Here is a 23,094-nt window from a genome sequence, read left to right on the forward strand (position 1 = left end):
TCCTCTTTCCTTCGTTCCTGCTCAGCTACCAGTGCGCTTGAGTTCTCTAGCGAGTCTCCAGGCGAGAACAAAGCCGACCGCTGCTGCAACGCCGCCGAGCCTGAGCGTGAACTGAGTGAATATCATACGAAGTGCGGTAGCATCAGGAATCGACATACCGGAATATGATCGCAACAGCATTAGGCCCCTCCGTCGCCGTCGTCTCCTCGCCCTCTTGTCTCGCCGTCAACGCCCGCACGGCGAGCCGCGCTAGATCATCGCCTCCACCCGCGCCGACATCCGTGTCCGTGCCGTTCACGAAGTGGTGCGTCGAGTGCCCGTGCACGTCGTTGCCCGAGTCGAACAGCGCGAAGATGATCGACGACAGACCGGTGACGAGGAACTGCGGGATGACGAGCGAGATGTTGTGGATGCCCTGTCCAACACAAGCACGCACGTGGCTTCGTTTGAGAGGGCGTTCTCAAAGAGAAGAGAGGGGGGGATATGGACGCACGATGATGACGCCCGCCTTGGCGCTCAGCCCCTGCGGGTTGTTGCCCTGCCGCGAACGCGACACGCCGTCCTCGACGTCGCCGCCCTCGTGCAGATCGAACCCGCTCTCCCGCGCCGAGACGTTGCGCATCAGCCCGGTCCCCGCTGGCCCGTCCTGCCGCCCGCGCTCGTGCGCGCCCATCAGCCGCCTCGCTTCCGCGTTCCCATCGCCGTCGCCATCGCCATCCTCGTCTGAATCGTGCCCGGACACATCGTCTTTGTCCAGATGCTGGTGTGGGTGCGGGTGCTGCTGGAGCGCCGAGGGGCTGTCCTCCCGAGAGTGGCGGGCGCTCGCGCGGTTGTACGAGTGCTCGCGCGAGAGCGAGAGCGAGCTCGTCGGGCCGCGGGAGCCCGAGCGGGAGCCCGAGCGCGTGTCGGTGAGGCGGATGGACGCTTCGTCGTCGTCTTCTGCGTCGTCTGCGCCGGGGTGCGCGAGGATCGCTTCTGCGAGCTGCGGTTGTCCGATAGGCGTGCATGATTGATCAGATGACATGGCATGTGTATGCGGGGAGGTGGAAGCGTTGGGGATTTGTCGGTGTTGGCGGAGTTGGAGGTTGGGGGATTGACAGTCGAGTGTACCGTGCCGCATCGTGTGTCGTGGGCGATGTGACGCGGGGGAGGGCGTGATGGGCAAGGGGAATTTGACGTCGTGTGATCATAATTGTTATGTCGGAGTGCAAAGTAACATTATAGAAAGGAAGCGAAATGAGCACAGGTTGGCGTTATTTTGAGGGACCGAACGAGAATAGCGAGAGGCGAATGAGAGAAGGACAGCTTACAAGTGCGAATGGGGCCCACTGGGTGCACGCCCACGAGAAGCCAACGAGGGACATGATGAACGTGGCGCCTGCGACGCTAGAAGTGAATCTGTGTCGGAGTTTCCGAAATTTGGGTTTGGGTTTCGCGTTGATAAAAGAGACAATGTTACAGCGATCATCGATAACAAACGTGTATCAACTCGTCAGCTGACAATCCAGACGTAGTGCACGACCGCAGTCAAAATCAAAGGCAGACTTACAGAGTCGCAGCCATGCACACTGCAAACAGCAGATGCGAGAACGCCCAGAGGCTCGCGAGGTGTACCTTGAACCGGTCGAGCCAGGACCTCCGCGGCGGCGGTGAGCCGTACCTGCCCGACGTCTTCCTCTCTTTTATCAGCATCGGCAGAACGGCGTTCGCGGCAAGCGAGACGAGCGCGCTGTAGAACATCGCGCGCGTCCCCAAGCGGGTCGCCTCTGCGTTGAGGGCGGCGACGGCAACTTCGTCGCTGAGCGGGACGGGGTGCGCCTGCTTGTGCAGCTCGCCGATGTAGGTGGTCGTGTAGAACATGTACGGGAACCAGCCGCACCATGCGCTGTGTGAGGCGGGGAAGGGAGCAGTGAGCGGGGCGGTCGGCGAAGAAGCATGATACAAGGAGGCCAGGAGAACTCACCAGAACTGGATGACGCACTGGTTAGGGGCGGCGAACGTGAAGTTAGCACGTTACTTTTGCGGCCGTGGGGTGAGTGTGGGTATGCTTACGATGCTCTTGATCGTTTGCGGGAGGGTAAATATCGTTTCCCATATTTCTTTCAGCTCAGCAAAGAAGTTCTTGCGTTTCGAGCTGGTTCGATGCACATACGTTCAGACTCGAGCTGAATTCCGAATTGGACAAGGACGCTTACGGGGAGGAAACCAGGACGCGCTCCTTGGTGCAGAAGCACGTGATGGCCTGGGTGGCGAGGAGCAGGATGGCAGCAAGCGCGGTGAGGACCTCGAGTTCCTCGTCGCCCAGTATCGGAAAGATGCGAGTGAGGTCGATATTACCACTAGATCGGAAGAGGTGCATGGGGTAAGTAAATGAGCGAGGCGATGCTATTCAATCGGAAGAGAGCGAGCCAGCATGCCAGGACGCAGTGGGTCGGGTGGTACAGGGCGGAGGGACTCACATGTAGAAGCCAGCGACGCTTCCTACGGCGAGCATGCGTGCTGCCCATGCGTTTCCTCCGGGCTGGTCCGAGGTGGGGAGGGTATCTACAAGAAGCGCGCGGTCGACGGCTTGGACTGGGCAGGTTTCACAGACGGGCGCAAATGTAAGGCACGCAGAGTAAGAGCAATGCAAAGGGAAGGAGAGGAGAAGTCAACACAACGTCATAGACGGCAAGGAAAGGGCAGAGGGCGCGATGAGCGAACCTGCGTTTATTGAAAAGTCTATGCAGTATATGGCAAAGACGGCGAGCCAGATGGTGAGGACATCATTCTGTTTTGAATGGATGTGGGGGATACATGATTCCGATGAAGATAGACATAGACACGAATACAATAGAATAGCTAAGCGACGGGGTGGAAGGGTGGAGAAAGGGGAGAGGGAGACGTACGGAGTGTGACCTCCATGAGGTGAATAGAGCGGCGACATGTCGGGTGAAGCCCAGGAGGAGAAGTGCGAAGCTGCAGATGAGGGTTGCGCAGACGATGAAGGGACGCCGGCGGCCAAAGCTAGACTTTGAATAGTCGGCGACCACACCTGGGGTATGCGGATGTATGCATGGTCAGGTCAGGGGGTAAAGGGGCGTAAGACACAGTGGTGTATTGACCTATGAGTGGCTGGACAATGAGGCCGGAGAGAGGGCCGGCTATGAAGACGATGGCCATCCATGATTTGCTGAGTCCAAGAGAGAGAAGGTATGGGGATGCTGCATAGATTTGTTGGCGAAAATGAGAGAAGAGGTTGGATATATGCACACCATATGACATCTCGACTGACCACGAGAGCTGGACACCCAGGAGGCCAATCGTAATTGCGGGTAAGCGTGACCATGAGGGGCCAATGATACGCGGTTGTCCGATCCAGCGAGCGTCATCTGCACCTCCATCTTCTGTCACGAGCGGACCAAAGCCACCCGTCATGGCTTGTGTGCAGAAAAAGAAAAGAAAAAAGGAGGAGGAGGATGTTGTGGGTGTCGTCGACTGCGACTCGATGGGCTGTTCACATGGGGTGCTATATTTGGAGCGCGCGTCTGGCTGACACGACACGCGTCACGTCACCCATCACGCGTTTCTCTGCGTGACACTATGACATCGTTGGCTTGTGATTCGGTCAGTCGTTTGACCACTACAATGTTGTTGACCAGAGCAACACGCGCCTTACGCGTCCGTTCGACACACAGGGCTCTTCATTCCACTTCACGGCTCAGGCGAGAGCCATTCGACCCAGCTGCTGTCGAACGCGTCTCCGATGAAGTCGACGTTTGCATCGTAGGAGGTGGTCCGGCCGGCCTCAGTGCCGCCATTCGTCTCAAGCAGCTCGAGCAGGAGAAAGGCAACGAGATCAGAGTAGTCGTTCTCGAAAAGGGCTCAGAAGTTGGTGCGTCGCAAAGCCTTATATTGCTTAATCTTTGACTCAGCTGCACTCCAGGCTCACATATCCTCTCTGGCGCTGTCATCGAGCCCCGCGCCCTCAACGAGCTCCTCCCTGAATGGCAGAGCCGCGACGACCTCCCCGCCATGCAACCCGCCACCTCCTCCAAAATGCGCTTCCTCACCAGCTCCATGTCTGTGCCCATCCCGCACCCCCCGCAGATGGGCAACAAGGGCAACTACATCGTCTCCCTCTCTCGCTTCACTGCCTGGCTCGGCGCAGTAGCAGAGGAGATGGGCGTCGAAGTCTACCCGGGCTTTGCCGGCGCAGGCGTCGTCTACGACAAGACTGGCACCCAGGTGCTTGGTGTGCGCACGAACGAGGTTGGCTTGGACCGCCAGTTCCGGATGAAGGATTCGTTCGAGCCTGGTATGGAGTTCCGCGCCAAAGTCACGCTCATTGCCGAGGGCGCACATGGGTCCTTGTCAAAGGAGCTTATTCGCAAGTTTGACCTGCGCAAGGACGCAGATCCGCAGACGTATGGGATTGGGCTGAAGGAGGTCTGGCGCGTCGACCCGAGCGAGTATAGGCCCGGCGAGGTCGTTCATACTATGGGCTGGCCGCTCGATTACCGGACATACGGAGGCGGATGGGTGTACCACATGGCGGACGGGCTTGTTAGCTTGGGTCTCGTTATCGGTCTGGATTATTCGAATCCGTACCTCAGCCCGTACCGCGAGCTGCAGGTAAGCCTTCCCCTGCCTCTCACATCAACCACAGTCCTAATGTACATGCACCTCAGCGCATGAAACACCACCCCTACTTCCGCAAGCTTCTCGGCGGCGACTCGACCCGCATCGCATACGGTGCGCGCGTACTCAACGAGGGCGGCCTGCAGTCTGTGCCGAAGCTCAACTTCCCCGGCGGCGCTTTAATCGGGTGCTCTGCCGGGTTCGTCAACATCGCCAAGATCAAGGGCACGCACAACGCGATGAAGAGCGGCATGCTCGCCGCCGAAGCCGCCGCCGACGCGCTCTCGTCGCAAGAAATCTCGGTGGAGGAGGAAAAGACGGCGGATATGAGCGCGTACGACACGTCGCTCCGCGCGTCGTGGGTGCACGACGACCTGCACGAGGTGCGCAACCTGCGCGGCTCGTTCGACACGCGGCTGGGCATATGGGGCGGCATCGCGTACTCGGGCGTGGACTCGTTGATCTTGAAGGGCCGCACGCCGTGGACGTTCCGTAACAAGACGAAGACGCTCGATGCGAACCACACGAAGCCGGCGCTGTGGAGCACGCCGATAGAGTACCCGCCGTTCGAGCCGCCGCTCTCGACGGATCTGCTGACGAGTGTTGCGCTCACGGGCACGAATCATGCGGAGGACCAGCCGGTTCATCTGCGTGTGCGCAAGAACGGGGACGAGAGCACGGAGGTGAGGGTGAACCACGTGCGAAGGAATGTGCAGGACTTTGGCGAGCTGCTGGGCCGGGCGTGTCCGGCTGCTGTGTATGAGTATGTCGAGGACGAGGCGAAGAGCGAGGGGAGTTGGGGAGGGAAGAAGTTGGTGATCAACTCTCAGGTGCGTTTCTTTCCCTCTCAATGCCCGTGTGTGCTGATTAGGGGGTCAGAACTGCATCCACTGCAAGCTTTGTGACATTAAGGTGCCCACGCAGGACATCGACTGGACCGTCCCAGAAGGAGGCGGTGGGCCCAAGTACACCATTACCTGAGTATGGGGGAACGAAAATGGCACCTTTTGATATTTGAACACAGCGGTTTTTCCGCTGTCATCTCTTGTGACCGCACATGCTCATGGATTCTCCAGCTATCGGTTGGGCATCCAGGACACTCATTGCCGTGTATATATTTGTATACGCGGTAGACTGTCATTACCATCGTTGCAATGCAAGTCACATATTACTGTGAAGAATTCCGAAGTTTCAGGGAATTGTGTAAACAACTTATGATCGGATGTTACGAAGATCGTCATGATTTTACTATGTGAAGGTGTTTCTGCCTTCCTTCCTGTTCTCCCTTTGTCTTGCGCCTGTCTTGTATACGTGTGGCTGTGAGGCATTGCCTCTTCGATGGCAGGCTTTGGTTACATATGAGATGTAGCCCAGGGGTAGTGGAGAATTCTATAAGGGGGTTTTATTGCTTCTTAACACCTGAGACAACAGCGAACCGGTAGGCCACGGAGATCCTTGGAAGAATGCAATGAACGATTTTAAGTTTAAAGAGCTCTATCATGATTTGGATTATCGGGACAAAGGCACGGCTCTAACGGGCACACCAGTGTGAATCTGAAGCCACTATAATGCATGATGTAGCCCTGATCGCGGTTCCGGGCTGCGGTTTCGTATGTTATAATTCACGTTTGCTCCCTCGCAGACCGCATGAGACCGTAAGTGCTGCGTATTTGTCAGAATATTCTGAGAAATCACTCGGTTTGTCATCCAGCGCAGCGTCTATGTTGTTTCGCGGACCGGGCCTAATGTCGTCAACTATGGGAGAACTCTGACTTTGCCTTAGTGATCAAAACCGATGTGCAGGACGTGACAATTAAGTATAAAGGGGAGACTGCGTTAGCGGTCCAAGTTATCTTCACACTCACATCCATATTTCTGTTCGTCAACCCTTCTCCAATTATGCCTGAGCAACTCACTCACTACGGAAGCAAGGTAAATCTGTCGATTCAGAGACACTTGTCACAGTATACTCACAATTATGAACCAGATCAGCGTATTCGCGCAAAGAGTAGGTTGCATCGCCAGGTATTTTGTTCTCGTCACTAACGAGCCATACATCCTCAGACGGCCATAGCTCTCCGTGAGGTCAACGCCGAGTATACCGACTGCGATGTCGACTTTGACAATAAGCCTGACTGGTTCTTCCGCGCAAGCCCGGTGACCACGCTGGTACGAGCGCATCTTCGACTTGCCAAGTACACCTGAGACTGATTTCTGTCATACTTATACTAGGTCCCTGTGATCGCTTATGGAGGACCAGTTGCCCCACCCGAGCAGCCTTCCGCAGAGTCGGCCAAGATCAGCGAGTCGGCCGTTATACTCGAGTTCATCGCTGAGCTCTTCCCGTCCGCCGCCGGGCTTCTGCCCAAGGATCCCGTGAAGCGCGCCGCCGCACGCCTTTTCGTCAAGCTGCTCGATACGAAGCTTGTGCCGCCCCAGTTCGCGTGGATGCAAGACGGCGCGCCGCCGGATGAGATATTCGAGGTGCTGCAGACGCTGCAGACGCTGCTTCCCGAGGATGGGCAGGGTAAGTATGCGGTTGGAGACGAGTTCACGATCGCGGATGCGGCGCTTGCCCCGATGTGGGCGCGCATCCGGCTCATCGTAGGCAAGGGTATCGGGGCGAAGGAGTGGGGCAGGGAGGAGCACATTGCCGCTGCGAGTCGCGCGCTGGAAAGCCCCGAGTTGGCGAGGTTCGTCGCCTACGCGGATCGCCTTCTGGAGCGCCCGAGTGTCAAGGCGACTTGGTATGAGGTAAGTGTTATTGACTCGGAAAAGGTGTGTATTTGCTGACTCTATATAGGACCTTAACGTTGTATATTGGTCCAAGAAGGCTGCGGCTCATGCCCACGAGTAATATGAGGAATTGTAGCAATGCACTCGGTCTGGTGAGCCTGGGTCCAAAGATGATTCTACGCATACAGAATATAGACTGATCGACGGTCAGCTGAAATGATGTACTATGTATAGGCATGTGTGTACTGTACCTACACGACCGTAGGTTCAAGGGATTTCTGCGTGACATGAAATCAAGATAAGTTCCGCCGAGGCTGAAGTTCAAATGTCCGGCGAACGCGTGATTTTGAACTAGGGTCACAGTTTGGTGACATCATCAAGGCATTATTGCTGAGGACAACGAAGGTGAAGAGGGTGTTTCATTGGAAGGAGAAGCAGGCAATGTGGACACACCTTTTACAACGACTGTATTGCTTGTCCGTTAGGCTTATATACAGGTGTCTCAAGTCCTTGCCAGACCGGTATGACCGACTCACTGAAGCCTGCCAGTGAGGAGCTCGACATCACATCTCCAGTCGACTGTGGTCGTGCCAGTAAGGGTCTCAAAAATCTGAAATTCAGTACTACATCAGAATATAAGTTAAGAGGATTAGTATTTTTCGTCACGCGGGGAGGTTCATTATCTTTTGTGATGGGTGACGAACCAGGTCTTAAGTTCATTTGACAGGTCAAGCGTGAGGCGTGACGAACCTACGGTCGTGTAGGTACAGTACTATACCTTTTGTTATTTAAAAATGGTATCGTGAAAGGCGTTCATAGAAAGTGTGCGAAAGCGCTATTTACCATACATGGTTTCGGAAACGCCCGTCAGTGATAGTTAAAGCGGCAATCGCCGCCGAGCGTGTGCCTTCCCCGGGTTCCCACTGACATGAATGCATGACGCGTCTCCTCGGCACGACGTGATAAACGGCAGTAAGTATGTGCGTACGCGACAGCGTCAAGTGCGCGCTGATAAATCTCGAACAGCCAGAAATTGTATGCTGCCCCGGCGAAGAGGCTTGCGTATGTTCGAAGCTAACCTCTTCGCCATTAGGCTATGTGAACCGTTCGCGGGGAGCCGACGGCGGGGAAGATTAGGGGGTGAGTATAAAACCCTGAGCTCGTGAAACTTCTGTGTTCTCACTGCTATCTGCCCATTCTGCAATAGCTGCTTTTTATACCCTTTGCTTCCTGCCATCATGCCATCTTTCCTCTCGGAACTCTTCCCGCCCGCGACCAAGTTCACCGCGGACGATGTGCCGGATATGACGGGCAAAGTTGTCATCGTCACTGGGGGGAATGCAGGGATAGGGAAGGAGTGCACGAAGGTAATGTTCATGGCTTACCTCTGCACCTGTCTCCAGGATATTGACTGGGTTTGCCTGGTAAATAGATACTGCTCGGCAAGAACGCAAAGGTCTACATAGCGTCGCGTGACGAGGCAAAGGCCAAACGCGCGATAGAGGAGCTGAAGGGGGTCACAGGGAAGGAGGCGCTTTTTCTCCGTCTGGATCTGGCCAACTTGCGCAAGGTCAAGACGTCCGCGGAGGAGTTTCTTTCGTAAGGGCGAAAGAGATGTCGTTTCGGTTTCAGGCTGACTGTATATGCATGGATATAGGAAGGAGAGCGAGCTTCATGTACTGTTTAACAACGCGTACGTCTCCAGTGCCACCTTTTCGGTGTTTTTGCTGACTCTTCCTAATTCTTCTTTCGGTAGTGGCGTCATGAGCTGCCCCATCGACTATGTCACCGACGACGGCTACGACATGCAGTTCGGGACCAACGTCCTCGGTGAGCTCATATCCATGCTTTGACACTTTGCAATGTCTGAAATAAGAGCCAGGTCACTTCTACTTCACGAAGTTACTCCTCCCCGTCATTCTTTCCACAGCGGAGAAGGCGCCCAAAGGATCCGTCCGCGTCGTCAACGTAGCGTCCAACGCCCATCTATTTAGCGACGTCAAGTTTGAATTGTTGAAGGACTCGCCCGCTCGCAGGAAGCGGAGGACCGAGCTGCTCTATGGGCAGAGTAAGACTGTGAGCACATATTTTGCCTGCTTTGCTTCACACTGACTTGTCATCGCACAGGGAAACATTCTCCTTTCGAACGAGCTCGCCCGGAGGTATGGCCATCGGATCGTCAGCATCTCTCTCAATCCGGGTGAGCAGATATTTGCGATGTATACAGCAGTCTCCTGACGAAAGGTATCCAGGTGCCATAAAGACAGAGCTTCAACGCCACAGCGGCGCGGCTCTCACAGCTATTCTGGTGTGTTATCCCAGCCACGTCGCAGACGGACGCTGCTTACACATCGTCTCGCTCACAGAACTGGCTCGTCCTTAAGGACGTCTCCTTTGGCCCGCTCACACAGCTGTACGCCGGTACGTCCCCGGAAGCCGCAGCAATGAACGGAAAGGTGCATCTCACGCAGTTTACTCGCTTAGATGGAAGCTGAACCCCCGGGCAGTACCTGATCCCCTGGGCGCGTGTCGGAGCGCCGGCCAAGTACGCTCAAGATTCGGACAAGGCAGCTAAGCTGTGGGATTGGTTGGAGGAGCAAGTGAAAGATATATGAGTCGCGCTCCCTTCGCGTATGGATAGGTTTCCGCGCGTGGTAGCCTATAACAGGCTGACGTTTAACGTTTCTAGCGTTTGTATTTATAATGATACCTTATCTTAACGTTGTGATGAGGTATCCTCATCCACCGCGTAGATTAGTAAAACTTACGCATTCAATCATTTACAAGGTCGCTCTTATTGTAGGACGTCTCATTTAGTCCACTCACGCACCTGTATGCTGGCACATCCCCGCATCGATGAATGGGAAGGTGCGTTACGTACAAACCGTTCGCTTTCTCAATAGTCATATTAATTCTTATGTAGTACCTGATCCTATGCATATGGACGCGAGTTGGAAAGCCGGCCAAGTATGCTCGGGGTATGGACAAGGCATCCAAGCTGTGGGATTGGCTGGAGGGCCAGGTGAGGGGCATATAAGTCACCGTTCTTCCCTGATGTCATGGTAATCTAACATACAGTAGCTAAATACGGGGTGATCACTTGTCAGAGCGGTTGAAATCGTTGGTCGTTGGGCTTAAAGCCCGAGGTGACTAGGGGCAAGCTAAGTTTCCTTAATTCTTCGCGACACCCAAATATGTTTGAGACATGGCCTTGTGATCAGGATTCTGAGGCTGACAAACACAGCTCGTCGAGCGTTAACGCCCGCAATCTCTGGGTATTTGTCAGAAACTTCTTAGAAATCACCCAATTTGTGACTCGACTTCACGGAAGGTCCTATCTTTACATCAAACCTGGGATAGCCAGCTTACTAACGGTGCTTTTGCCTTGGTAATTAAAGGCGACGGCCAAGTACCTTTATCTTCTGCGGGAGGTATAAAAGGTGGACTATGTTAGATATTGAAGCTATCTTCATATCCAACGGCCATCTTCCCGCTCTTCAGCTACTCTCAAGTCATGCCTGAACAAATTACTCACTACGGGAGCAAGGTATGTTCTCCGGTTCAAGTGAAGTCGTAACGGTATACTCACGGTACCGAATCAGATCAGCGTATTTGCGCAAAGGGTAGGCTGTCTCACACATTTCTTACATTCTCGATACTCACAGGCCACGACTTCTCAGACAGCTATAGCTCTTCACGAAGCTAATGCCGAATATACGGATTGCGATGTCGACTTTGAGAACAAGCCTGACTGGTTCTTCCACGCGAGCCCGATTACCACGCTCGTACGTGCACCCTTTTCAACTCGCCGTATGGCAGTCCCTCTGAGTATACTAAACTCTTTCATGCTTATACTGTAGGTCCCAGTCATCGCTTATGGAGGACCAGCTGTCCCGCCTGAACAGCCGTCCACAGAGTCGACCAAGATTAGCGAGTCTGCTGTTATACTCGAGTTTATTGCCGAGCTCTTCCCGTCCGCCGCCGGGCTGCTTCCCAAAGACCCCGTGAAGCGCGCCACAGCGCGCCTTTTTGTCAAATTGCTCGATACCAAGCTTTGGCCTCCCCTCTTCGCTTGGATGCAAGACGGCGCGCCGCCTCACGAGATATTCGAGGTACTGAAGACGCTTCAGATGATCCTTCCCAAGAATGTACAGGGTCAGTATGCGCTCGGAGACGAGTTCACGATTGCGGATGCGGCGTTTGCCCCGATGTGGGCTCGCATCCGGCTCATCATAGACAAGGGTATCGGCGAGAAGGAGTATGGTAGGGAACAGCATATTGCCGCTGCGAGCCGTGCTCTGGAAAGTCCGGAGCTGGCAAGGTTCACCGCCTACGCGGACCGTCTTCTGGGGCGCCCGAGTGTCAAGGCGACTTGGTATGAGGTAAGATGCTCTTGACTCCGAAAAGTCGTGTTTGCTGACTCTATACAGGACCTTAACGTAGTATACTGGAGCAAGAAGGTCGCGGCTCACGTCCGTGAGTAATATGTGGAATTGTAGCAGGGCTTGCTTGGTGAATCTGGATCCGAAGTACACTGCACATAAGGAATATATAACAACCATCAGTTGAGACTAGTTTTTGTGTACTATAGCTCAAGACTCGGCAGTCAGTTGGGAGTAACTTGTCTTGGATGACAGATCAAAGAGGCACAACAGCACAGACAAGGGTGGGTTTGTGATCCATAACAGCCCGTTAGTGCTATATAGCCCAGAAGAAAGCCTCAACGTTCAACGTTCAACCGTCGCAGTGATGTAGCATGGTTGTCGCCGTGGCCGAATAAGTCACAAACCCCTGTCTTTGAACTTTAAAGCTCCTCCGAAGTTCACGGGACTCGGGAGTCTACGGGTACCGAGCTGGTGCACACTGTCCTAACGTTAACGTTTACGATATGCATCCTTTGTATTGGTTTTTCTGTAGCGACTGGTTTCGAACGGGCACATTTTCTGATGGTTCTCCCCGCATCATGATATCATATCAAGTTCGCCTCCGTTTTCAACAACATCTGTCCGGACCGGTAGGAACCGCACTATGTTTGCTCCTGAACTCATTCATTTGAAAGTATCTAACGGTGATTTCTGCCCGGACAGGATCTTTCACTGAGTCATCAACTCAGCGCTCGACGTCAAGAGGTATCAATACTCAGTGACCCACGGTTACTAATATGTGCTACACCACGTGTACCAAAACCAGGCTGACATCTCCGTCGAGAACTGCCGGGGTTCATAAGTTTCCGCCCCTCCCTCTTCCACCCATCTCGCCATCATCTCTGCATGCCTTCAAGCTCATAGAAGCCTCGTTATGTTCACTATTGGCGTCCTTGGTTCTCTGAGCTCTCGTGGTCACTGGTATCTTGGCGAACCTTCTCACGCGGCGAACCTCTCCCCGTTTCCCCAGTGCTGAATCTGCTACCAAGTGACTAAGCTGCCAAGCTATACTCGGGGTTAATGAGCCGCTCACCAACACCAGCGAGAAGTTCAATCGGATCAAACAGTGCAGGGGATGCAAATCGCCTCATGGATAAAAGCAGGCAGGACATGGGTGTCAGTATAAGTATCACCAATCATCCCGGTACCCCGAGGCTCACTTCGTTCTCTTCAACATCCATACTCCCAGCGCCGTCGTTCAACCTAGGTTCAGGTCTGCCTGACACCGCTTTCACTCATTCCTCGATCATTCAACGGTTCGCGTTTTCAACTACTATGCTTGGTGGAATTGCGGTCGCCCTGGGCGCCGCGTTGCCTGCGCTCGCACAGAAAGCAGGCTCGTTCATGGAGGCAGGGAATACTCAAGTTAGCGCCATGATGGTGCGCACTTCTCCGTGTCTCGGATATAGCCCTCGAAGCTGATTATTATAACAGATGTTCCTTGGCAACGAGGAAAAGGTCTATATCCTCGACAAATCGGAGGGAAACCCGGGGCAGATAAACGGGCACCCTGCATGGGCGTCGGTTTGGTAAGCTCTGTTGTGGCCTTTCCCGCCTCACAGCTGACTGAACACCTACACAAACTAGGGACATCAACACGCATCAGAGCGAGCCGATGGACATCATGACCAACTCATTCTGTGCCTCTGGTATGCATCTGCCCAACGGGTCCTTCGTCACGTTTGGCGGCAACAATGCCATAGGTGTCGGTGGAGCGACGAGTCCTGACGGTGGAAAATTCGACTCCGCGTACGGAGATTATGACGGGCGCAAGTCGATTCGGCTCCTTAACCCATGCACGAACGGCGACGACTTCTCGAGTGACGACTGCCAGTGGTACGACGATCCGTCTGTACTGTCCATGCAGAAGCTGCGGTGGTACTCCGCCGCCGAGCCACTCGCAAACGGTACGATCGTCCTGATCGGAGGCTTCACCAGTGGCGGGTATGTTAACAGAAACTTCCCCAACACCGACCCCGCCTACGAGGGAGGAGGTGCCGAGCCGACGTACGAGTTCTTCCCGAGCCTGGGTACGCCTCCGGTGATGCAGTTCATGATCCAGACCTCGGGCCTGAACTCCTACGCTCATTCGTACCTGATGCCCTCGGGCAAGATGCTTGTCCAGGCCAACCACTCCACTAGTGAGGAAATTTATCTATCCCATCATCGAGGAACCTTAAATGATTTGACTGGTTCATAGTTCTCTGGGACTACAACACTAACGAAGAGACGGCTCTTCCTGACATGCCCAACGGTATTGTTCGAGTGTACCCAGCTTCTGGTGCCACAGCCATGATGCCACTCACCCCAGAGAATAACTGGATACCTACTCTCCTCTTCTGCGGTGGTACAGACATGCCCGATGACTACTATGGCGACTACTCTTGGCCCCACTACAATACCTGGACATACCCCGCAACAACCGACTGCCAACAGCTCACCCCTGAACCGCAGGATGGCTCTTCGCCAAAGTACATCAAGGACGATCCTATGCTGCAAGGTCGCACCATGGGCCAGTTCGTCACGCTCCCCGACGGCACTATGCTAGTCATCAATGGCGCCTCCAACGGTACCGCTGGCTTCGCCAACCGCACGCTCGACGTCCAGACGCTCGACGAGATGCCCTACTTTGAGTCACTTGCTTCTGGACCCGTTACCCAGCCCGCGATCTACAACCCGAAGGCACCCGCCGGACAGCGCTGGTCCACTGCCGGCCTCGGCAGCTCGAACATTGCTCGCATGTATCACTCCACTGCAATTCTCCTCCCGGACGGCTCCGTCCTCCTTGCAGGCTCGAATCCAAATCTCGACGTCCAGACAAACGTGGTCTACCCAACTCAGTACACCGCCGACATCTTCTACCCGCCCTACTTCTCCGCCTCCGTACGTCCGTCCGTGTCAGGAGTGCCCCAAACGCTCTCGTACGGAGGACAGGGCTTCGACCTGACAGTCGCCAAGGGCTCGTACGAGGGCGGCCCGGGTGCGAATGCCGCCGCAGCGAACACGACCGTTGTCCTTGCGCGCCCGGGATTCTCGACGCACGCGATGAACATGGGCCAGCGCCATCTGCAGCTAAACAACACATATACGGTGAACGATGACGGTTCGTTCGTGCTGCACGTTGCTCAGGTTCCGCCGAACCCGAACCTGATCCAGCCGGGTCCTGCACTGCTGTTCACTGTTGTGAACGGGATCCCAAGCAACGGCACAATGGTCATCGTCGGTAATGGGCAGGTCGCCAACCAGCCAACGCAGGCTGCCGCTGCTCTCCCCGCGAGCTCGACTTCGAGCGGCGGCGGCAGTGTCGGTGGCAGCGGTAACGGCGCTTTCCAGCCGTCGATGCACAAGGGTGGTGTTCTAGCCTCTATCACTGGCATTATCGCCGCCCTCGCATTCCTTTAATCGCAGCTTACTAGTTTTATTCCATCTCTGGTGCAGGCGTGCCTTCCTTTATATCATGAAAATTGGACTTTACGTGGTTTTTCTTATAGCATGGACGACGTGACATACATGGACCAACTCTACATCAGGGACTATACTGATACTGAACTCAAGCTGTGGTCTTGCTGGTGTACTGAGCTCGATTACATCTAATCTTCATGTGGGCTCAAATATATGCATAGCTACGATTGCTATGCCTTCGTCAAAGTCGCAGGCGCGAACAATGAGACTTGACTTGATCAAAGCCATGTGTGGCTCAACGAGATTAGCAAGAGCAATATCATCGTTATCTACAGTAGTTCGTTTGTCAAAGACTAGAGCACATACAGGGTAGCCCAGTAGCCCTCATTTCCGATTGTCCCCAGATATGCTACTGAGTCTGGGCTCATGAGTGAGCTCACTGGCATTAATGAAGTGGTACGAATCTAATACTAGGTTCAAGAAACCGACATGCTGGATGATAATATTTGGTCGGGCCAGGCATGCACCTAACCTTCAACATATTTTCGCTAAAGCCTAAATTTAGATATGTCTACATATGTTAGTAATGACCTATAGTCAGCGGTGGCGCTCGGAAGGTCATTACAGTACGCGCAATGACAAGTTTGCGAGTTGCAGCTTCGGTGAAGGCTTCGGCGCAGTGTTTCATTCGTGAGAAAACACCCAAATATGTATGCTAAGCCCTTATCTCGGCGGTTTCCATGGCTGGTTCGTCCCCCAATTAGCTCTTGCCGAGGGTGACGCGTCTCGTCGGCTCGATCTGACAAACATTGTCCGAGCATATAACACGGCCCGCGACTTTGCATGGGGATGTATCTTGTCGAGTCTTCGGCAAAAAGCTTGCGTATGTTCAAATCCCAAGATTAGCCCATGTGAGATGTTGCGCATAAGCGGCTGTATGGTAGCCGCAGAGTGGGTATTTATAAAGGCCAAGGTCTGTTCGCTTATTACGTGTTTCTACACACTTTTGCCTACTTTTTTACAGACTACTGGTCTTCCGCTTGTACTCACCCAACATTCGCCATGCCTTGTCTTCCCTCTGCTCTGTCGGAGGTTTTCCCACCGACGACAAAGTTCACGGCAGAAGATGTGCCAGATATGACCGGCAAAGTCGTCGTCGTCACCGGGGGCAACGCTGGGATAGGAAAGGAATGCACAAAGGCAAGCATGTCTTGTTATCTAGGATACATCAGTCATCTCAAGCGGAAACCCAATCCTACCAGATATTACTACGCAAGAACGCGAAAGTCTACATCGCATCGCGCGATGAAGCTAAGGCTAAGCGGGCTATCGAGGAGCTCAAGGAGATTACTGGGAAGGAAGCCCTCTTTCTGCAATTGGATCTGGCCAACTTGCGGAAGGTTAAGGCGTCAGCAGAGGAGTTTTTGACGTGAGTCAAGCCGACGATTACTCGTTTTCCAGCTGACCGATACTTTTTTATTTTAGAAAAGAGAACGAATTGCACGTGCTCTTTAACAACGCGTATGTATATGAAACGCTGCTCTATGCTCGCGACTTTCTGCTGATTTTTTGTATAGGGGCGTCATGAACTGTCCAGTTGACTATCTTACCGACGACGGCTATGATATGCAATTCGGGACGAACGTCATTGGTGAGCCTACTTGGTAGTTTCCTCTTGAATCTTGCTAAGACCACTGTCAGGCCACTTCTACTTCACGAAGTTACTTCTTCCAATTCTTCTCTCCACTGCAGAGAAGGTACCAAGAGGAGACGTCCGCGTTGTCAACGTAGCGTCTAACGGGCACATGATGAGCGACATCAACATCGACACGTTCAAAGACTCGCCCGGGAGGCGTAAGCGAAGCACTATGATGCTTTATGGGCAGAGCAAGACTGTAAGTACCTAGCGAATGCTTCAAAGGGCTGATTTGATGTTTGAATAACCAGGGAAATATCCTCTTTGCAAACGAACTTGCTCGTAGATACGGCGAACAGGGGATTGTTAGCACCTCGTTGAACCCGGGTAAGCAGTCATATATTCGGCTTTCTGAATCAACCATTGAGTAGAGACGGCTTTTCTCAGGTGCCATTAAGACGGAGCTGCAGCGCCACAGCGGCACGTTTTTCAATGCGGCGATAGTATGTGGTTTTTTTAAATTGCCATACCAAATCAGCTCATGGAATGGCGTTGTCAGAATGTTATTCTGAGTGATGTCTCATTTGGCCCGCTCACGCAGCTTTATGCTGGTACATCTCCAGAGACAGCGTCAATGAATGGAAAGGCAGGTGGCCCATATATTGTTTGACCTGCCGGAGCTGATATCAGCTGCTTTCCAGTACTTTATCCCTTGGGCACGAGTCGGAACGCCCGCTAAACATGCTCAAGACGCGAACAGCGCAGCGAGATTGTGGGAGTGGTTGGAGGAGCAGGTGAAAGACATATGATGCGCAGGTTCTTTACTTGATATGTTTCCTTGTCCTTATATTCGTCGATGATGACTTTAATTACTTGTGTGGACCATCATGCATCATGGTCCGACCATGGAACCATAAGATGATTGTAAGTCGAACTTCACTCAGATTCTGTCTTCGGTCTACATGCACATTTGATGCAAGTGATAAGGCTTTCAAAGGACGCTAAAGTCAAGTAGCTCACTGGCTACTACGTGAAGTCAGTTTTCTACATGTATATGTAGCGATGGTGAGATATGAGCCGGTACATGCAACCATGAAGAAGAGCGTGAAAAGACGGTAACGGCGCCCAGCATCTGAAAGCTATGTAGCCCGGTGGGGAAAGATTGAATTGACTTCCCTGCAAGACGGCTAAAGGCGGAAGTCACATGTACGTACGTAGAAAGGGGTTCAGTACAGTGGACAAACAGAACCAAACGAATAACGGTAAGAAGGTTAACTATACGGGAAATATACTGTATATAATCGTAAGTTTGAATGTCGGATTTTACCATAGATTGTTTTCGGATTTCATTAACAAAATTTCTTACTACCAGTGTTTCAAGGAGAACTTTCAAGTGGTCGTAGTGCACCGTAACGCAAAATATAAGCAACTGACAAGCGTCGAGCAAGCGTCGAGCTCAAGCAGAGCTGAGCGCGGGAACATCCGGCCCGGAGCCGGAACTCCGATCCCGATCATTTTAGCGCCGTGAGTGCTCCAGAAAAACGTCCACCCTTGTCAACGCCCTTTCGTATGTTCTCGGATACCGCTGCAGTGCATCAGCCATGGAATTGGACAACCGGTTTGCCAGTCACGGAGTGAAGCTAGCTCAATGCGCTTGTCCACTAACTGGAGTCATCAATTCAATAGTTCGAATTCATAATCAAACGAACAGCGCTTAACGTCCACTTGTTCGCCTCCGACCCGGCAGATCCGATAGACCAGGCAGGGACCGGGGCTCGGGTAGGCCAAACAATGAATGATGAAGGCACGCGGGCATTTTCTGCTCAGCCTTCTGGGCAGCTTGACTTTGTACTCTTCTCAGCGTCGCAGATCACCCCACTAGTACGAAGGGTTGCATTATAGGGCGAGGAAGAGCATCTCACAGTGAGTAATGACGCTCATTCCGAACGTATGTAGCTGACGATTGTAGTCAGCCTCTACATCCTTTCGGTTCAACCGCTGGACATACCTACTACAACCACCGCTCGCGCTCGCACAGCTGACGCACCATGGCCTCCATTCTACTCCGAAACCTTGCTGCAGTCGGAATTCCCTATTTTATCCTCGCTATCCTGGTTCAGCGGCACGGGACATTCTTGGCGAGAGTAGCCCTCTTACCTGTCATGTACTGGGCTACATTGCACACGTTCTTGAGCGCTGGTCCGTCACCGGAAGAAAAGTACGATCCTACACAAGGGCTTATGAATCAGTTTTTCTCGGTAAGTGTGCCCTTATTCCTGCCTGTAAATTCTGCGAGATTAACGGTGACCTTAGTACCTCATGTTTGGGCTGTCGCTGCGAGCTACGGTCTGGGCTTTCAGAGAACGCGTTTACGTGCGCGATGATCGTTTTGGCATGAGACAAGGCGGTGTCATGAAAACGATGGCAGACTCACTGGACTTGTTAATGAACTGCCGCGGCGTTGGGTGGAATTGGGGCTGGAAGCCGGTGCTCAGTGAGGGTCCCGAACAGTCCAGGTTGCGGTTCGTTTGCTTGACCACCCTCCGTCTTTTCCTTGCTGTCTTCCTCATCGACTGCTCTACGGCGGCTGCAACGTCGTTTTCTGCGACCGGTTTCACTGTTGGCCATTCCATCTTCGATCCCTCCCTCCCATTCGTTCGGCGCGTGCTCTATGCGTTCGTCATTACTGCGCTTTCAGGATGTTCCGGTTTTCTCGGGATAGACATGGCCTATCAGGCCTGCGCGCTCCTCGGGACAACCGTAGGCTTCCAGCGCCCGTCACAGTGGCCGCCGCTATTCAACAGCCCATGGCGCGCGACGTCTCTTGGCGACTTCTGGGGGCGCCGTTGGCATCAGATCCTTAGACAGGTCTTCGTGCGTCTCGGCCTGCAGCCGATAAATCGCATTCTCGGGGAACCTTGGGGCTTCATCGGTGCCTTCCTGGTCTCGGCGGTCGTGCATGACCTTGGCATGCGCGCGCAGGGCAAAAGTGGCGACATACCATCCGTATACGGCTTCTTCGTGATGAACAGCGTCGGCGTCGTCTTGGAAAAGCTATGGGAGCGGTGCACGCGTAAACGTGTCTGCGGAATTCAGGGATGGATGTGGACGATGACTTGGTTGGTTATATGGGGTACTTTGTTGGTTGATACATGGGCACAAACGGGGATGCTGTCCGCAGGCACGCAGGAAGCACAAGAACGCCGGCCTTCTAGGATGCTCGCGGAGTTGTACAGGCACTACCTCCTAGGGTGACAGACGGTGACCCGGGAAAAAACTGTCGTAGGCTCATTCAATCGACAATGTTGAAGCCCGACACCACAGCTGGCGGTGAGCATACAATTCGCGGGGGTAACCATGGATATCTGCGTTCTGAAGCGCTTGATTGCTTGTACAAATTTAGAGTTATGGCTGCAGAATGCAGTTTATGATGCGACGGCGAGGTTCGCCACCTGTCTGCGGCGTCCAGGCGATCGAGATTGTGTCGCATTAGCGCCTTTCGAGCTGTCCAGCTTACCTAACTCTATCAAATTTTACCGACCTCCGAGCTCCTCTCTTCTAAGCCGTCTTGCCGCTCAGATGCGTCTGAAGACGCCCTATTATTCATTGAACCGGGTTCGTTGGATACTCACTGCTGAGGCTGCAGCTTTGGGTCCGGGCCAGAGGCTGAGAAATTTAAAAGCGGCTCAGGTCCATAGTATCGCTTGAACTGCGCCTGATCGTGGAATATTACGAGCCTATTCAACGCCATGACGGCGGAGAAGCAGCGACGCCCACACCGCGTGCGCTTCGCTTAGTCATTTATCCTAATCCTTGCAGAGGGTCGCGTCAGGGCGCGTCCCGATGTCTACATTCGGGCGGAGAAGTGCGTCACAGCGCAGCAAGTATTCATGCTAACATTTGGGTCCGGGAACACGGCACTCACACGTTCCTTAGGGTCAGCCTGGAACCACATAAATGCAGGTATATGAGCTACACGCTCCTAGTCTTGGCTTTGAACCCGTCTCGTGTCTTTCTTTTGTCCTGTACGAAGGGGCTTTTGCAGTATCTATGAGCTACAGGTATGTCTGCAAGTTTATCTGATTTTTGTAGATATTTTATAACGTTTGATAAACGTGGTTTCCGCTGACATCGGTTATTTTGCATTTACCTACCCGATTGGTACTAGTTGGGTCCCCGTCCTCGTCCCGTACTACGCTATGTCGGTTCTGGTGCAGTACCCGGGGACAAAGACGTACCGACTTGCTGTTCTCCCATTGATTTTACAGCTCGCGTTCACGGCTGTCACCACAATTGACTACGATATTTCTGCGAATCCCAGCCTCGTCTCTGCGGTATGTTCGCTCTAAACCGGGTCCTTAAACAGCGTGCTGACCGCGTATTATTGCAGCCCGCAATGCTCGTGATAGTGATGCGGACCTCTGGCTGGACAATTGAGGACATGCACCTGCAGCGTGACCGCTTCGGTTGGCCCGCTTATTCCCCAACTTCCGACTTACTGTCTCTAAAAAGGACATTATGGGACGCCCTAGATCTCATGGTTAATCTGCGCAACATAGGATGGGTTCCTGGTGGGAAGCCGCGTGCTGATATGAACTGCTCGAAGACCACGAGGACTACATTTTTGTTCACGGCGGTTTTGCGGACTCTCATTTTTGCTATAGCCTTCGACGTCGCCGTGACACTCCTACGTTATCTCCGCCCTGATGGTCTCCCTCCTGGTAGCACTATCTTCGACGACTCCCAACCCCTTGCCCTTTCATACATGCGTGCTGCCCTATTGACGCATGTCTCGCTCTTCGCGGGGTTCGCGTTCATGTCGCTCTTATACACTTGTATTGCGTTTTTCGCCGTCCTCCTCCTCCGGCATGTTCCAGATCAGTGGCCGCCCTTGTTCGACGCGCCCTGGCGCTCGACGTCACTACGCGAGCTTTGGGGAAGGAGATGGCACCAGCTCTTCCGAGAGCTATTCATCTCACTGGGTGCGCGGCCTTCCAACAGGTTATTTGGGCGTCCGACAGGTATACTCGGCGCGTTCTTAGTCTCAGCGGCGCTGCATGATGTACGCCTGCGCGAGATGGGCGAGGGAGTCGATCTGAGGGTGACGTATGGGTTCTTTGTGTTCAATGGGCTTGCGGTGATTGTAGAGGTCGAGTGGAAGGAGCGAATGAGGAGAGACATTGGTGGCTGGGCTGGATGGATTTGGACGGCCGTTATTTTTACTGGATCTTGGTGTTTTCTTATGGATGGGTGTGTCAAGGCGGGTCTACTGGATACGAGCCAGGTGCAAAGGGTCTCCGATACTTTCTTGCGTACTTACTTCTGAAGGAATCCAGGACTCCGTATTTATATGTTTTGGTTCGGGTGCATTGTAGAGTACCATAGTCCACTCATTATTTCAGTATCAACAGCGCAGAGAATGGCGTACTGCAAGGACCGCTGTCACGTACACACAAGGCATTGGATCTCGTACTCGTCCAAAAATACGGTAAAATTGTTGAGGCATTACCAGTTCGCCTCTTGGTTTGCCTTCATCTTCGGTTGAAAAGCTTCGTAAGGAAGTTCACCTTGGATCAGACCTGCTGTAGAGTAAATCAGGAGGGTCAAGAACAATATAGGAGTGGCAACGCACGCACCGTCAACAGCAGCTTACTGCGAATTCGCTTCCCATACTACGAAATCCAGCCAACACCTTGGGCATCCGAAGACTGAAGCTCCTCCTTAAGTCGACGTCGCTGTGCTCGTTGAAATTATTCCCTGAGGACCTCAGAACCCCTGATATTGGTGGTGTGTTTGTTGGTCTGTTTTCTACCGTCCCCTAGTTGGCGAAGGAATGAGCAATGGCTCGAGCTGGTGATGGTCTTGAGGAACGAAGCGGGACGTTCGCGCCAGTGCTTAATTCCGCGTTAGAGCAGCTGTCTACAATTAGTCATAGTCAAACGTGTCCAAAAGGATAACCCGCCGACAAGCGAGGAGTTTGATGTGTCTCAGACGTTCGGCCGTTGGTAACGGTTCTGGGGGTGTACGACAGTGACTAGTGATAAGAGACTCCTTTTCGCTATGAATAAAGACGATTGGAGACATGGAACCATGAATGCATTAATAACGGATAATACCGAAGGCCGACTTGAAGCGTCGAAAGAGTGTGCCCTCCAGACGCGAGACGAAACTCGCAGTTTCAAGGAACCACCCAATAATACCTAATCTGACAGCTAAGTTGCCGTAAGCAACTTGATCCATATGTTCGGTCCTATCAGTGAATTTTAGTGTGCTTCC

General features: G+C 53.3%; 9 protein-coding genes across 9 annotated transcripts; 8 read left to right on the forward strand and 1 right to left on the reverse strand.

Annotated features, from left to right (window-relative positions):
• Window positions 1-21: 21 nt before the first annotated feature.
• Window positions 22-3,417, reverse strand: CONPUDRAFT_68010 (MFS general substrate transporter; the record flags this gene model as incomplete). Its single annotated transcript, XM_007777555.1, has 14 exons — window positions 22-100; window positions 159-415; window positions 494-797; window positions 924-982; window positions 1,311-1,398; window positions 1,550-1,885; window positions 1,964-1,980; window positions 2,053-2,134; window positions 2,196-2,339; window positions 2,460-2,574; window positions 2,704-2,770; window positions 2,889-3,034; window positions 3,105-3,203; window positions 3,255-3,417. 14 exons carry the CDS (start codon window positions 3,415-3,417, stop codon window positions 22-24), a joined length of 1,956 nt encoding a protein of 651 aa, XP_007775745.1.
• A 210-nt stretch (window positions 3,418-3,627) lies between these two features.
• On the forward strand, window positions 3,628-5,622 carry CONPUDRAFT_133464 (uncharacterized protein; the record flags this gene model as incomplete). Its single annotated transcript, XM_007777592.1, has 4 exons — window positions 3,628-3,874; window positions 3,926-4,614; window positions 4,671-5,450; window positions 5,500-5,622. 4 exons carry the CDS (start codon window positions 3,628-3,630, stop codon window positions 5,599-5,601), a joined length of 1,818 nt encoding a protein of 605 aa, XP_007775782.1. The 3' UTR covers window positions 5,602-5,622.
• Window positions 5,623-6,519: 897 nt separating this feature from the next.
• CONPUDRAFT_160453 (glutathione S-transferase C-terminal-like protein) lies at window positions 6,520-7,477 on the forward strand (the record flags this gene model as incomplete). The annotated part of the gene is made up of 5 exons (XM_007777593.1): window positions 6,520-6,552; window positions 6,608-6,628; window positions 6,685-6,789; window positions 6,853-7,374; window positions 7,424-7,477. The coding sequence occupies 5 exons, from the start codon at window positions 6,520-6,522 to the stop codon at window positions 7,475-7,477; spliced, it is 735 nt and encodes a 244-aa protein (XP_007775783.1).
• Window positions 7,478-8,417: 940 nt separating this feature from the next.
• On the forward strand, window positions 8,418-10,243 carry CONPUDRAFT_86052 (NAD(P)-binding protein). The gene is made up of 10 exons (XM_007777594.1): window positions 8,418-8,496; window positions 8,564-8,723; window positions 8,789-8,955; window positions 9,014-9,049; window positions 9,113-9,186; window positions 9,239-9,432; window positions 9,484-9,556; window positions 9,609-9,664; window positions 9,723-9,812; window positions 9,864-10,243. The coding sequence occupies exons 2-10, from the start codon at window positions 8,595-8,597 to the stop codon at window positions 9,969-9,971; spliced, it is 927 nt and encodes a 308-aa protein (XP_007775784.1). The 5' UTR covers window positions 8,418-8,496; window positions 8,564-8,594; the 3' UTR covers window positions 9,972-10,243.
• A 627-nt stretch (window positions 10,244-10,870) lies between these two features.
• On the forward strand, window positions 10,871-11,840 carry CONPUDRAFT_94078 (uncharacterized protein; the record flags this gene model as incomplete). The annotated part of the gene is made up of 5 exons (XM_007777595.1): window positions 10,871-10,903; window positions 10,959-10,979; window positions 11,037-11,141; window positions 11,217-11,738; window positions 11,787-11,840. 5 exons carry the CDS (start codon window positions 10,871-10,873, stop codon window positions 11,838-11,840), a joined length of 735 nt encoding a protein of 244 aa, XP_007775785.1.
• A 1,080-nt stretch (window positions 11,841-12,920) lies between these two features.
• Window positions 12,921-15,737, forward strand: CONPUDRAFT_86064 (glyoxal oxidase). The gene is made up of 4 exons (XM_007777596.1): window positions 12,921-13,160; window positions 13,215-13,309; window positions 13,368-13,921; window positions 13,981-15,737. The coding sequence occupies exons 1-4, from the start codon at window positions 13,056-13,058 to the stop codon at window positions 15,180-15,182; spliced, it is 1,956 nt and encodes a 651-aa protein (XP_007775786.1). The 5' UTR covers window positions 12,921-13,055; the 3' UTR covers window positions 15,183-15,737.
• A 507-nt stretch (window positions 15,738-16,244) lies between these two features.
• On the forward strand, window positions 16,245-17,627 carry CONPUDRAFT_94080 (NAD(P)-binding protein; the record flags this gene model as incomplete). Its single annotated transcript, XM_007777597.1, has 9 exons — window positions 16,245-16,382; window positions 16,445-16,611; window positions 16,668-16,703; window positions 16,760-16,833; window positions 16,884-17,077; window positions 17,130-17,205; window positions 17,266-17,321; window positions 17,378-17,464; window positions 17,520-17,627. The coding sequence occupies 9 exons, from the start codon at window positions 16,245-16,247 to the stop codon at window positions 17,625-17,627; spliced, it is 936 nt and encodes a 311-aa protein (XP_007775787.1).
• Window positions 17,628-18,452: 825 nt separating this feature from the next.
• CONPUDRAFT_86066 (uncharacterized protein) lies at window positions 18,453-20,356 on the forward strand. The gene is made up of 4 exons (XM_007777598.1): window positions 18,453-18,741; window positions 18,788-19,076; window positions 19,132-20,148; window positions 20,222-20,356. Exons 2-3 carry the CDS (start codon window positions 18,867-18,869, stop codon window positions 20,071-20,073), a joined length of 1,152 nt encoding a protein of 383 aa, XP_007775788.1. The 5' UTR covers window positions 18,453-18,741; window positions 18,788-18,866; the 3' UTR covers window positions 20,074-20,148; window positions 20,222-20,356.
• A 661-nt stretch (window positions 20,357-21,017) lies between these two features.
• Window positions 21,018-22,144, forward strand: CONPUDRAFT_160458 (uncharacterized protein; the record flags this gene model as incomplete). Its single annotated transcript, XM_007777599.1, has 2 exons — window positions 21,018-21,152; window positions 21,209-22,144. The coding sequence occupies 2 exons, from the start codon at window positions 21,018-21,020 to the stop codon at window positions 22,142-22,144; spliced, it is 1,071 nt and encodes a 356-aa protein (XP_007775789.1).
• Between the last annotated feature and the right edge of the window lie 950 nt (window positions 22,145-23,094).

This window comes from Coniophora puteana, assembly GCF_000271625.1.
Source record: "Coniophora puteana RWD-64-598 SS2 unplaced genomic scaffold CONPUscaffold_23, whole genome shotgun sequence".
Classification (NCBI taxonomy): Eukaryota; Fungi; Basidiomycota; class Agaricomycetes; order Boletales; family Coniophoraceae; genus Coniophora; species Coniophora puteana.

What these genes read in the sequence shown, in the direction of transcription:
- CONPUDRAFT_86052 (XM_007777594.1), top strand. Translation starts at nt 8,595, where the DNA reads ATGCCATCTTTCCTCTCGGAACTCTTCCCGCCCGCGACCAAGTTCACC. An exon ending in TAGGGAAGGAGTGCACGAAG is followed by an intron (nt 8,724 to 8,788) that starts GTAATGTTCATG and finishes CCTGGTAAATAG; the next exon opens with ATACTGCTCGGCAAGAACGC. An exon ending in CGGCTCTCACAGCTATTCTG is followed by an intron (nt 9,665 to 9,722) that starts GTGTGTTATCCC and finishes TCTCGCTCACAG; the next exon opens with AACTGGCTCGTCCTTAAGGA.
- CONPUDRAFT_86064 (XM_007777596.1), top strand. Translation starts at nt 13,056, where the DNA reads ATGCTTGGTGGAATTGCGGTCGCCCTGGGCGCCGCGTTGCCTGCGCTC. An exon ending in CTCAAGTTAGCGCCATGATG is followed by an intron (nt 13,161 to 13,214) that starts GTGCGCACTTCT and finishes TTATTATAACAG; the next exon opens with ATGTTCCTTGGCAACGAGGA. An exon ending in CCTGCATGGGCGTCGGTTTG is followed by an intron (nt 13,310 to 13,367) that starts GTAAGCTCTGTT and finishes TACACAAACTAG; the next exon opens with GGACATCAACACGCATCAGA.
- CONPUDRAFT_86066 (XM_007777598.1), top strand. Translation starts at nt 18,867, where the DNA reads ATGGCCTCCATTCTACTCCGAAACCTTGCTGCAGTCGGAATTCCCTAT. An exon ending in TTATGAATCAGTTTTTCTCG is followed by an intron (nt 19,077 to 19,131) that starts GTAAGTGTGCCC and finishes CGGTGACCTTAG; the next exon opens with TACCTCATGTTTGGGCTGTC.